Source organism: Zalophus californianus, chromosome 12, assembly GCF_009762305.2.
Source record: "Zalophus californianus isolate mZalCal1 chromosome 12, mZalCal1.pri.v2, whole genome shotgun sequence".
NCBI lineage: Eukaryota > Metazoa > Chordata > Mammalia > Carnivora > Otariidae > Zalophus > Zalophus californianus.
In genome coordinates, this window is record NC_045606.1 from 82868924 (window position 1) to 82882898 (window position 13975).

Here is a 13975-nt window from a genome sequence, read left to right on the forward strand (position 1 = left end):
TTCCCAGCTTTTGTGATACCTCTAAAGTTTTGGGAAATAAAGAGTCATCTCTATCCTCTTTGAGTTTAAAAGAAGATTATGAATTAGAATGAATGAATTAGAAAAAGAGTAGAGCCAAAATGGATCAGAGAAAACTTTGATTCAATTCCTTACTCTACAGATGAGAAAACTAAGGCTCAGAGAGTCTGTGGCTGGTTCAAGGCCACCCATTAGGTAAGACAGGACAAGCTAGAGCCTCATGCTCACCGCTCCCTCGACCAACTCCTACCTCTGTTAAGTCCTGAGGAAAGAAAAGGTGGGTCATCACCAGCCAGGCTAGTGACAGTGGGCACTGCAAACTGATTTCTAGTCAACTGCCCATTATAACCTACTTATCTGACAAATAATTATCAAGTGTTGCTCTCTGCCAGGCCCCACTGCTCTCAATGACTTTCCCAGTCTCTCCCACTCTCAGAGATTAGGTCGGAAATCATTTTTCTCCGTTCTTACTTAATTCCTGCATTATGTAGAACTATGTAACTGAATTAGAGTTAGGAATGTCAGTGTTCATAAATAATAAAGGATTCACATCTATTAGAAATGAGAAATAGTTTGTTATTCAAAAAGCCAAACAAGAGCTCATTTAGAGGAGACACTTAACAAAATACACATCTTAAAAATTCAGTCCTCAAGAATCCTTTTTACAACTGTTTCCATTTGAGAAACAAAGGATTAAATGGGCAATAATTACAGATACAATTCACACAATAACTTGGATAATACACAATAAGCATCATGACGTTTTTCTGAGATTTCTCTCTGTGGTTCACTAATCACGCACTGGGGAGGGCCCAAAGTTCAAATGTGCACAGCCCAGGGGGCCTCCCAACAAAGTGGCAGTGCCCTGGGGAGGAAGGGGGGTGTCCCTCCCTCAGAGAATAACAGTAGGGGGTGGAGGGAGACCTGGGAGCTTGACCAAGAATCCAGCTTCTTATCCGGTCTGCTGCCACCATCAACTGTCAAACCATTTGCTCCTCTTTGCAAGAGGTACTCCTTTAGAAGGTCCCAGTAATTTCTGCTTATATTGTTCGACCAGCTGATTGAAGCGGATTTCGGTCTTATTTCCCTTAGTTTTCTTCCCAGGGGCCTATAAATGAAAGGTAAGGAAAAACAAGATCAATTTCAAGCACTGAATGTCACCTTACCTTTATGCCCCAAGAGAGAATATAAGAAATCTTGTCAGCCACAAGAGGTGGACATTCAGAGAGTGACCCTTAGAAAAACCCAAAATGAACCATTCATTGGTAAGAAACCAGACCAGGAATGCCTAAGAGAAGGGCCCCACTAAAACACTGTGCAGGTGCTTCAGAGCTCTCACTCTCAAACGCTTCTGCAAGAACCTTCTCGCAGATGAATGAGTCCAGAGTTTGCACCTTCTTGCTGGCCCTTTCCCTCAACGAGAATCCTGCTTATGGGATTTCAGAGATAGAGCTCTTAAGACAGTACGGTATGGGTCAGACTTCCCAGAGGCACAGATTCCTTGAGTAGGAGAAGCTAATGCTTCCTTTACCCTTGAAACTTAAAAGAAAGGGACAAGGGAAGGGGAAAAGAAATCTTGACCTCAAATGTTGAAGAATGTAGAACCACAATTTTCTACTAAAAGGAACTAGGGCTGCTTGGGAAAATGGCTAATGCTAGGACCAGGGAAGAAATATGTAAGATGAGCTGGGACATCTGGTTGTACCAGAAAGCAAGGACACCACCAAAGACAGGGGCATATCAGAAGAACTCAGGAGCCAACCTGAAGGGCCTTCTGCTGGCCTAAATGGGACAAGAATAATAACTGCATTTGATTGCAACACATCAGGTATATAAAAGCTCAGGAATCTGGGGTGCCTGGGTGGCTCAGTCGTTAAGCGTCTGCCTTCAGCTCAGGTTATGATCCCAGGGTCTTGGGATGGAGCCCCACATCAGGCTCCCTGCTCGGCAGGAAGTCTGCTTCTCCCTCTCCCACTCCCCCTGCTTGTTTTCCTGCTCTCGCTGTCTCTCTCTCTGTCAAATAAATAAATAAAATCTTAAACAAACAAACAAACAAAAAACTCAGGAATTTGTCATACTAAAAAGATCTTATTGGTCACCATGGGAGGTTGATAGGGCACCAACTCGTTACTCTGAAAACTGATAAAGAGAAATTAAATCAAGCATTTATCCTGCTTTTCCTATATATACGGTATTTCATGGTAACCATATAGTTGACAAGGGAAGATTTTTTTTCTCTAGAATTCTACCAAAACAATGCAAAAGAACTGAAAGAAAAAAAAAACCCAAAAACAAAACGCCAGAAAATCACCATTCTGCATGCCATACTGAAATCACGGATCTAGACAGTAATCATCAATGGGTGCTGAAACCATTAGGTGAGAGACTAATGGGAACTTCACAAATGGAAGAGAGGAGGACAACCTCTAAGCCTACAGATCTACTAATCAACCTGAGCATCAGCTAAAAATGGGGTAACCAGACGTTATGTGCCTTAGGATGCTGATGCAACAGAAAGCACCCAGCACCACTCATGAAATACTCTTGCCAAGAAAACTGAACTTGAGGAGCACATGACTGGCTCAGTCGGTGGAGCATGTGACTCTTGATCTCAGGGTTATGAGTTCAAGCCCCACACCGGGTATAGAGATGATTTAAAAATAAAATCTTTACAAAAAGAAAAAGAAAACTGGACTTGAATCTAATCAAGCCTGTACATCCAACTACCAGTTTATAGACAGTACCAGGTATCACAGGACAGGTTAAATGACACAAGGTAGCAAGCAGCTAAACTCAAAATGTAGTACATTCTAAAGGGCAAATAACTCAGTTTCTTCAACAAATTATCAGCATGGAAAAAAGGGGGCTGATGAGGAAGACTGAGTTATAGGAAAAAAAAGATTTAAGAGATATAAAAACCAAATGTAATGTGTGGACTCTGTCTGGATCTTAATCTGTACTAACCAACTACAAAAGAATATTTTTGAGGTAACTGGGGACATTTCAATACGGGCTGCATATTAGATGATATTAAGGGCTTTTTATTAATTTCATTAGATATGATAATGGCATAATATATACATATTTTTAAGGCCCAGTCAGTTGGAGATGCATTCTGAGGCATTTTTCTGAGCAATACACCTCATTTTCATTTAAGGCATATTTACATGTGAAGCTGAGTTTGCCTTAATATACTCTGGGTAGGGGGCTGTACATATGAGGAATAGATAAAATAAGAGAATGGTTGAAGTAGAGAAACTAATGTGCGGGTTCTTTCTACTTTTATTTTATTTATCTATTAATTTACTTAGTTAATAACTTATTTATTTAATTACTTCTTATTTATTTCATTTAAGATTTTTTTAAGTAAGCTCCATGCCCAGTGTGGAACCCAATGCGGGGCTTGAACTCACATCCCTGAGATCAAGACCTGAGCTGAAATCAAAGTCAGATGCTTAATTGACTGAGCTACCCAGGCGCCCCTAAGATTTTTATTTTTAAGTAATCTCTACACCCAACATGGGGCTCAAACCTACAACCCTGAGATCAAGAGTTGCATCCTCTACAGACTGAGCCAGCCAGGTGCTCCCATTTCAAATTTTTTTGTTTGTTTTTTTTTTTAAATAATTTCTACATCCAACATGGGTCTCAAACTCATGACCCCAAGATCAAGAGTCACATGCTTTTCTGACTGAGCCAGCCAGGCGCCCCAGGTTCTCTCCACGTTTACAATCCCACACCTCAACAGCCTCTAAAAGAGAGTGTTGCAATCCAGAAGCCCTTTCTTTTTGCTTAACTAATCAGGGCACAAAAGTGGCTACCAGCCGTGGCACAGCCCTACCATACCAAAGCCTCGTGCTCTACAGAACTCACCTGCTTGGAAGGTAATGTCTGCTTCTCTGGCTTCTGCTGGGTCATCTGGGGCTTTGGCTTTTTGGGAGGGAGAGACTTCACTTTGCCTTTGTCCCGCAGCCTGAAATAAGAGGTCAGGTAAGTGTCACTCTGAGTTCTCCCTCTAACTGGCACCTCCGAGGCTGTCTCAGCCACAGGATAAAATTCCTTTTCTTACACTGGCTCTTTCTAAGCCCAGGATAAGTCGTTCTAAAAAGGGAAACTAACAGAATATCCTAAGGCTCAACATTTGTATACCCTTTTATGTTGGCTTAAGACCTCAAGGGATTCCCCAAAACCATCGTTTATTTAACAAATATTTTGTAAAGATTGACTTCTGCTGATAGCACTAATCTGCCACCTCAAACAGGATCTGCAAGATGAACTCAAGTAGGTGGGCCTCAGCTGACAGAGACAGCCCTCTGGATGGGAGGAAGCTCTTCAGATGAGGAAAAAAATGTCAAGAAAGCTGCCCTAGGAGTTCCTCCGAGGCCCCCTCTGCTAGTCCTATTCCAGCCTCCAACTGTTCCAAGAGCGACATCTCTGCCAGTATAGAGATGCCTGCACATCAACCCTTTATGGGGACTGACACAGTACTAAACGTACCTTTCATCCAAACAAAAGCCGCAAAGAGGAGAAGGGCTAAGCAAAACCAAACCCTCTGAGAAGCCACCCGCTGTGCTATGCCACCATTCTGCATCTCACCTAATTTTGGGGCCTCGGTGCGAGGGAAGCACCAGGACCTTTCTTCTCTTCTTTCCGTCAGGCAGCTCCACCTGCTCCACTTCAGCCTTGGTCTGGAACCCTGTCCACGAGGACGAATGCAGCTTCCCTTTCTGCTCCAGGGGGGCCTTGCTTTGTTCCTGTGTGTGGTTTTGAGCTGCTTTCCGTTGCTGGTCTTTTCCAAGCACTGGTTGTTCCTGCTGGGGCTCACCATTTGCAGGCTTGGATTTCACTTTTTGCTGCATAAAATAAGAGATTGCCATCTAAGTTTCTGGATGAGGTTTATTTGCTGGAAACACTCAGCAGAAAAGGAGATTTATGTGAGCTTAGTGAAAGAAGGAGAAGTCTTCCCCTGAATAGTTAGAAATTATAGGAGAGTGAATACAAGTTTACAGGCCCTGACATAGTAACAGACGGCTACCAGGTTGGGGGACACAAAACCACCACTACCCTTTCCATATACAGGAACAAGGGAAAGTACATGCACGCCCAAGACTCGAAAGCCAGTAGAAAGAAAAAAGAAAAACCAGTAGCATGGGGCAGTTACTAAACAAATGTGTGATGGGAATCCCAGAGGGAAAAGAAAGAAAGGAACAGAAGAAATATTTGAAGCAATAAGAGAATTTGCCAAACTTAGTGACAGACACTAAACCACAGATGCAGGAAGCTCAGCCAAATACCGAACAGGATATATACCAAAAACTCTCTACCCAGGCATATCATACCAAACTGTAGAAAATCGAAGACAAAAGTGAAGATCTGGAAAGAAGGGGTGGGGGGTAAGATAAAGAACACCTTACCTACAGGAAACAAAGATATTACTACACTGAATTTCTCTTCAGAAGCCATGTAAAAAAGAACAGAGAAATATTTAAGGTTTTGGGGGGAAAAGTCACCAACCTAGAATTCTGTATCCAGTACAATCATCCTTCAAAAGTGAAGGAGAAATAAAGATTTTCTCAGACAAACAAAATTAAAAGAATTTGTCACTAGGGGACCTGTCTTGCAAGAAAGCCTAAGTGAATTTCTTCAGAGAAGGAAGATGACTGAGGTCAGAAACTCGAATCTGCTACTTAAAGAAAGGAAGAACACTAGAGAAGGAAAAATTGAAATGAAGACTAGGAAAAGATGCTATGAGAAGGAAGGCATAAAGTATGTTACGAATTTATGCTGCACTGTGGTAGAAAAAAAAAAAGATCCACATTAAATTAGTGTAATAATCAATACAACAAAAATCTATTATATGCCTATAATGCACCAGTCTCAGTTTCTAAGGTAAGGGTAACAGAGGGAAAAAATAGTGTCTACCTTTAAGGACTCACAGACTAGTGGAGGATTAGAGACACACAAATAAGGCAAAGTGAAAAACTAAAGACCTTAAGGAAGTTCACGAAAGTACAAGTTAATGAGGTCTTACCTCTTTTGAGAAAGGTGGGAAAATGCTACTTGAGGAAGCACATTTGATCTGAATACGGAAACTGTGTAGAAGTATCCTTGAGTCAGGGAAAGGGGCACTTTTACACAGAAAGAGCAGTATGTACACAAGTATAAGCAACAAATAAAGCCATCTGAATCGTTTTTTAAGCCTCTAGCTTCAGAATCACTCTGAAGCAATAGCTTAAGGCAGTAAGTCAGTCTCCACCTAGGACAACAAAGCTGCCTCAAACAAGAACCAGATCCCAGATTTTCCTACCCAGGACTGCTGTATTAACCACTGAAACCGCTCTTCCATTGGCCAGGCCCATGGTACACACCACAAAGACCGCAGATGTTTGGTATATAAGCAAATTCAGGTATATTATCCATGAAAGCTGCAGCAGTTATGGTACCAAGAATACTCTGGCCTTCCAGTCCTAGGGCAAGAGGGCTAAGAGAATGAGTACTGACTGTGTGCTGACCAAGCACTGTGACCACTTAATCCTTATCAGTCATGCGAGGCAGATACTGGTAATCCTATTTTACAAACTAAACTGAAGTTGAGAGGTACTAACTTGCCATGGAACTCAGGGGTACAGCCTGAGTCTGAACATGAGTAACCGTGTTCCCGTTCTTTCCTTTACACCACACTAAATTAAAAACAATACTAAAACTATCAGGCAGCATGTTTCTGGAGCTACCTAAGAAGGAAGAATTATGGAAGAGATAGCTGAAATCTACAGCAATGTAAAACTTTCATCTGGGCCATTACCTTTGACAGGCACGTCACCAAATACTGCACTGCTATTGGTGCAGTATTTTTGCTTTATTACTTTTTGCTATTAACATCAGCCTGATGCTCCTCTCTCCTTCCTTTCCCCTCTGTGGACCTATCACAAGAAAGGCCAGCAGAGAAGATCGCCTGGAGAGTTCTAGGGAACTAAGAGTAAAGGGGAACAACCTAATGAGGTAGAGACCTACCTCAAGGGTGCAGAACCACAAACTGAACAAAACACGAGTTTAAATATAGCCTGAAAAAAACTGTTTTAACTGAACTATACACTTAAAAATCGTAAATTTTATGTTAGGTGTTATCTGACCACAATTTAAAAAAAAAAAAAAAAACAAGCAAAAACAGAAAAACATTCCAGTTCTATACCAGGCTGCGCTGAATCCTCAGTTCCTTTATTTTAAGTTTTCTTCGATCCTCCAAAGAGAACTCCACTATCGGTCTCTGTGTCAGAAGGAGAATGTCATTCATTAGATTTCTTAAGTTTCTGAGTGCAGTGAGCTGAGCTGTCCCCCACCCCTGCCCCCTCTCTTGCTCACTTACTCTACTTAAAGGTAAGGGGCCATTCTGCACAAAGTCTATCCAATTTTGATTGCAATTCCTTCTAATCATCTTACCAGCTGAATCCCTGCTCATTCCCTCCACGGACTGGCTACCCTTTCCCATCACACACAAGTCAGAGGACACTGGACATAAAGGAGAGAAATGGTTCTCCGCAAATGGCCCTCAGAGGAACAGGTCCGCCCACAGGCTGAGGCTCACCTTCAGGGGCCCAAAAATCTCTGGATTGTTGTTGATGTGGCGCAGGGCTGTCAGGGCATGCTCGTGCTCCCGGAACTCCGCAAAGGCGTAGCCCAGGGACTGACCCTTAACTTTCCCATAAACTCCTTTGAGGTCTCGCATCACCCTACACTAAGAGTAGAACAAGAGAAAGAACCCATGATTACAGGATGAGAGCATGAACAGGCTCCTGAAAAATCAGGTGACTGGAACAGAATCCTCGTCCATATCACTGCCACAACAGTCATACTGCAGTAATACTTACCAGTGTCTTATTAGAATACACCTACTGAAGGCATAAAACCAATTAAATATTTTCTAGCTTCCTAAGAGTTTACAGAGATCCACAAAAACCTATAAATAAGCATGTAAATAAAATACCCCCCCAATTATAATCGCCAACTGTGAACAATACATACAAGTTGAGAGGTATACGGTACTTTAAATGGTGTAAGTTATCACTGAGGATGAAGTGCTGTCCATAGATCTCATCACTGAAGAAGCCACTCAGAAAGGAAATTACTAAAGAAGAAAAAGAAGGCCTGATGGCTTTAGTTTAAGACAGACACTGAGGGGGACGCCTGGGTGGCTCACTCAGTTAAGTGGCTGCTGTCGGTTTGGCTCATGATCCTGGGGTCCTGGGATCGAGCCCCACGTCCGGCTCCCTGCTCAGCAGAGAGCCTGCTTCTCCCTCTCCCTCTGCCTGCCACTCTGCCTACCTGTGCTATCTGTCGAATAAATAAATAAATCTTAAAAAAAAAAGAAAGAAAGAAAGAAAGACATCGAGGGGCTCAGTCGGTTAAGTATCCAACTCTTGACTTCACTCAGGTCAGGATCTCAGAGTCATGAGATCGAGCCCTGAGTTAGATTCCCCACTCAGCAGGGAGTCTACTTCTCTCCTTCTCCCTCTTCTCTTTTTCTCAAATAAATAGATAAATCTTTATTTTTTTTTGCTTTAGGCAAATTTTATTTATTTGTTTTTTATTATGTTATGTTAATCACCATACATTACATCATTAGTTTTTGATGTAGTGTTCCAATAAATAAATCTTTAAGAAAGACATTCAGGCATGGAGAAGGGCCTGTCTGACATAGCCTCAGGATTATAGGAAGAAGCTTTAGCTGGCTTTGCTCAGAGCTCAGATCTTCTCTGGCATGATTTTTCCTTAAATCCTTAAGCTGAATGTAATAGGCATCCTGGGGCATCGAGGATACCATACCATAGTAGCATTATCTTGGAAAACCTGATTGTTTACATATTACTCCTGGAAGCTGTAGTTCTGATGTAATGGAGACATCTAGGTATTAGGACACATGGATGCTGCATTTGGTATACTTCTAGTACCTACATTGTCCCTACAACTGTGCCATGTACTGTAGGGAAGTTAAGAAAAGCTTAAAGTGAGGTTCCTGTCCTCAAGAAGCTTACGATCCTGCTGAGATACTATACCTACACATATTAAAGAATTAAAGAGAAAATTCAAGGGGCGCCAGGGTGGTGTAGTCAGTTAAGCATCCGACTCTTGGTTTCAGCTCAGGTCATGATCTCAGGGTAGTGACATCGAGCCCTGCATGGGGTTCCATGCTCAGCGTGGAGTCTGCTTGAGATTCTTGCTCTCCCTTTCTCTCTGCCCCTCCTGCTCGTGCTCTTTCTCTCTCTCAAATAAATAAATCAGTCTTAAAAAAAAATCCCCTTAAAATGACAGTAGAGTTTTAAAACAAACAAATAAACAAACAAACAAAATAAAGAAAAAATTCAACACAATGCAAATATTGTAAAACACATGAATTTCCCTAACTGGGGGCGCCTGGGTGGCTCAGCTGGTTAAGCATCTGCCTTTGCCTCAGGTCATGATCCCAGGGTCCTGGGATCGAGCCCTGCTTTGGACTCCCTGCTCAGCGGGGAGCCTGCTTCTCCCTTTCTGTCTCCCTCTGCTGCTCACCCTGCTTGGGCTCTCTCGCTTGCTCTCACTCTCAAATAAGTAAAGTCTTTAAAAAAAAGATTTTCCCTAACTGATGACAGGTTTTCAATGTACAGGCACTTACTAAGTATTGTGGATGTTGATATGAGAAATTACACAACTGACCTCTACACCAGTAACACTTTGAACAGTTTTACTAAGAGTGGTGTCAGATATGTGCTGATATGTTCACATTCTCTCATGTAATTCCCCAAATACCAATGCCATACATTTTTCCCCCCACAGGAAGTATCTTTAATTTACATTGAATAAGTGAATAAAATAAGATTGTAACTTCTTCTAGAGTACCACTTATTTTTCATTCTTTTTTTTAATTTTTTTATTGTTATGTTAATCACCATACATCATTAGTTTTTGATGTAGTGTTCCATGATTCATTGTTTGTGCATAACATCCAGTGCTCCATGCAGAACGTGCCCTCTTTAATACCCATCACCAGGCTAACCCATCCCCCCAACCCCCTCCCCTCTAGAAACCTCAGTTTGTTGTTCAGAGTCCATCGTCTCTCATGGTTCATCTCCCCCTCTGACTTACTCCCCTTCAATCTTCCCCTCCTGCTATCTTCTTCTTTTTTTTTTTCTTAACATATATTGCATTATTTGTTTCAGAAGTACTGATCTGTGATTCAACAGTCTTGCACAATTCACAGGCTCACCATAGCACATACCCTCCCCAATGTCTGTCACCCAGCCACCCCATCCCTCCCACCCCCCACCACTCCAGCAACCCTCAGTTTGTTTCCTGAGGTTAAAAATTCCTCATATCAGCGAGGTCATATGATACCTGTCTTTCTCTGATTGACTTATTTCACTCAGCATAATAACCCTCCAGTTCCATCCATGTCGTTGCAAATGCAATGCCATACGTTTTGAAGAGATTTTCCAGGATTAGGAAAACAGTTTACAGTCACAAATCAGAGCAAAGCAGATTTATAATATTGGCTGTGTTACTTATTCAATAAATACAGATTGAGAGATTACTATGTTCCAGGTACTCTGCCAAGACCTGGGAGCAATGACCCACCTCCTCTCCAAGAGCTCATTCTGGTCGGGAGAAATGACTGTCAGACAATGACAGGACGGTGTAATGGTAAGTGCCATGACAAAGACTTGCAGAGGCTGGGGCAGAGGAGAAGTCTCTGTACTCACACAGTGGTCTAATCAAATCTTGGTGCGAATCCAGTGTTTGTCTAATACAACTACAACTGTTGAAGACCTGCATGGCTCTCTGTGCTTACCACACAGCACTTTTCATACAGTAAGAGCCTAGATGGCACTAAAATGTTCTCCTAAAGAGCAAACTACACAGATTATTTTTCTGTGAGAAAATTAACATTACAGCACCTACTATGATGCTGAGCACACAGCAAGCATTCAAATTAATTCATGAGGGCAGACACTTCCTCACAATCTGCTGCAATTTGGACAATGCATTGAAAGGCAGTTCTAAGAAGAGAAAACAAACAAACATGAAAACTGCCAAACTCAGCCTCATCTGTTGATGTTGTGGCCAACATCAATGTGCCCAAAAGAAACTGTCAATCTACTAGCACCACAGTCTGAAATAAACGCTCAATCTGATCCAGGATGAGTACCAAACTTCGGAGTGGGCAGGGCCAACTCTCACCTCCTTGAGGCACACCCCCTTCTCCCCTCGGGTGGCATTCAGCAGCAGCTTTCTGAGCTTTTTGTCGTCCACACCCTTTGGGAGGTTGTGCAGGCAGAGCCTGGTCTGGGACACAAAGATATTCTGGTCCTTGAGTTTCTGATGCTTCAGCAGCTCAAACTAAAAGAACAACAAATGGTTAACAATACAATCCAGCCTTTAAAATTGCAGGTTCATAATTCTCCAAAAGGAAAGAACTGTGACCACCACCCCCCATCCAATAACCACACATATGGACAAAAGGAGGGAAATCACCCACCTACAGCCTTATGATGCCTAGCATAGGGAAAGAAAGGTTCAAAGAGGCAAGATGGTGAATAGTTGGTAAGATCACGGGCTCTAGATTCAGACTAAATTGGAAATCCATCCCTAACTGGAGAAGTTACATGAAATTTTTTAAGCCTCAGTTTTTCCCCTCTACAAAGTGAAACTGTAGGTCAAAATACCAATCTCTTAGCACTGATGTAAGGCTGAAACGAGGTAATATACAAACAAAATCCCAAACTCAAAACCCGGCCTAAAGCAAATAATAAATAATACTGTGCTTACCATCTATGCCTAGTCCTTATCTGCCCACCAATTCCAGCTAATTATCTAGTCCTTCCAAAAGGAAATGGAATTTGTTTAAAGAATACTTGATAGAATGTTGTCTCAACTCTGCCACCTTGAGGCAAAAGACTGTCCACGACCACAGAAAGGAATTTTGCTTCTGGAGCACTGGACTCAACTATGCTGCACAAAACACCAGTCCCAGGGCAACGTTTGCTAAAGCAAGAGGGTAACATCCTTCTCCTGGTGTGTTTTTTAAAAATCAGGTTAGTAGAAAAAAGTTTAAATTAAATTTTTTCTTTTACCAAGTCTTATTTCTGCTGTTCCTTATTTGGTAAAGGTACTAACGAATCACTAAATAAAGATACTCTGGAAATGAATATTAAAGGGTTATTTGAAGAGGCTCTCAGGCCTGAGCTCAACAGTATGATTTTTCTCCCAGGAAAAGCTGTGCCTGCGGTGAATTATAATGCATATAATCTGAGCTTTTTGCTAGAAAAGTTTGCTCTAAGGGAAAATTAAAATGTGTCACTATCAGGTTGTGATCAGAAAGGGGCATACAATGCCCACCAAATACCATGACTTCCAGATGCTCAATACCAAAAAAAGTTGTGAACACGAGACTAGAAACTGTACACAGGAAAAACACACTGCCTCTTGGTGTCATTATATTCTCATCTCTCTTCTTCATCTTCTGTACCTTCAAGCTCCAAAGCTCATTCTCTTCATGGTCATGCCTCTTTATCATTCTAGGCTGGCTTATTTGAAAGTAGACTACTTGGGCTAAAGTTAAAATTACTGCGAATGAACACTACTAAGCAGCAAAGAAACTCAATGATATCAGTTATCAGTGGAAACTCCCATGACATGGAGTTTTCCTAAGATGATTTTATAATCTGGACACAGCCCCTCCCAAAATCTTAACTCTTCCTCCTAAGACCCACATCTACCTCCTTCCCTACTAACTCCAGCCCACTCTGATCTTCCTTTCTTAGGTTATTCTGCCTTTATACTGACACCTAATTATATATAGCCTTAGCCTCTAAGTGCCTATTGCATTTTGTAGAAGCATACTATTTTGGCAAACATTTAATGCTGAGCATTGGGAAATTAAAGAATAAGACCCAGTCCTTATAATGGCATACAACGCTCATATAATATGATGTACAATGTTGGGTTATTTGCTGTTTTACACGTGTGCTTCCCTCTAACAAGACGGTAAGCAAGCAGGGTTTGTGACTGATGCGTGGCTCTCTGACAGGCACCTCCAGCATTCAATAGCTATTATTTATTGATTTATAATAAGTCATGCAGAACTTGAAGGCTGGTGCCTAATCTACCCACCCTTTCTCTTTTGGCCATATCAGCAGCGCTCACACCCTCCGCAGCCTTAGTCCCAGCACGAATCACTGCAAAAAGAGGGAAAAAGGCCAAGACATCAGCAAGGGAATTTTCACTGAGCAACAAGAGGAATGTGATTTGAATGATGCAAGCTCTTTGTACAGGGCCCAGAGGACTATGCTGGCCAGGACATAGTGGCATTTGGGTAGGTCCAGAAATAGGCTACAGGGCTAAGTTCTCAGCTCTGTGCTGCTCTCAAGGACTAAAACTGAACATTTTGTGAATTTGTTCCTCTCCTCCTTCCCTCCCCTCAAAAAGCTTCATGTGCGTATGCCCAACATCAGATGGAAAGGCCTAGAAGAAGTTCTGATAACAAGTGCATTTTAGGTATCTGGGATACAAAAATGCTCCACCTATAACCTGCCCTTGGAATTTTACTGTTCCTCGAGTACTTGGGGGTCAGTACTAAGCAGTGAGTTAAGCCAACCTGAAAACAGCCACCTGGCCAAACAGAGGCCTAGAACCAAAGGCTAAGGGCCTTACATCACTAGTCTGGGCTGTGCGGCTGCGCAGCAGGTAGGCTGACAAATACTGTATGACCTAGAGGAAGGGATTCTTCTGTTTTGCTTTGTTTTTTAATTGAAGCTCATTTCTGATTATCTTTCTGACATTAAGGGAAAGGTACTGGGTGCACATTTTAAATCTATGAATAATTCAGAAGGGTAATTTTAGTCATAATTTTCAACTCCTTCAGAAAAACTATCAGAAATCATGACAAGAAGCAAAGGTAATTTGAGCTTTTCCTCCCTCTTTGCCCTGC

General features: G+C 42.0%; 1 protein-coding gene across 3 annotated transcripts in view; it reads right to left on the reverse strand.

Moving 5' to 3' along the window:
• Positions 1 to 573: 573 nt before the first annotated feature.
• RBM28 (RNA binding motif protein 28) overlaps positions 574 to 13975 on the reverse strand; it is a 31048-nt gene continuing 17646 nt past the window's right edge. For all 3 annotated transcript variants that reach the window (XM_027573250.2, XM_035723344.1, XM_035723345.1), the window contains exons 13-19: positions 13159 to 13223; positions 11227 to 11385; positions 7601 to 7750; positions 7208 to 7282; positions 4615 to 4871; positions 3892 to 3991; positions 574 to 1126 (exon numbers count right to left, since the gene is read on the reverse strand). In XM_027573250.2, coding sequence (XP_027429051.2) covers positions 992 to 1126; positions 3892 to 3991; positions 4615 to 4871; positions 7208 to 7282; positions 7601 to 7750; positions 11227 to 11385; positions 13159 to 13223 — 941 coding nt within the window. In that variant the 3' untranslated portion in view covers positions 574 to 991. The remainder of the gene's footprint in view (positions 1127 to 3891; positions 3992 to 4614; positions 4872 to 7207; positions 7283 to 7600; positions 7751 to 11226; positions 11386 to 13158; positions 13224 to 13975) is intronic.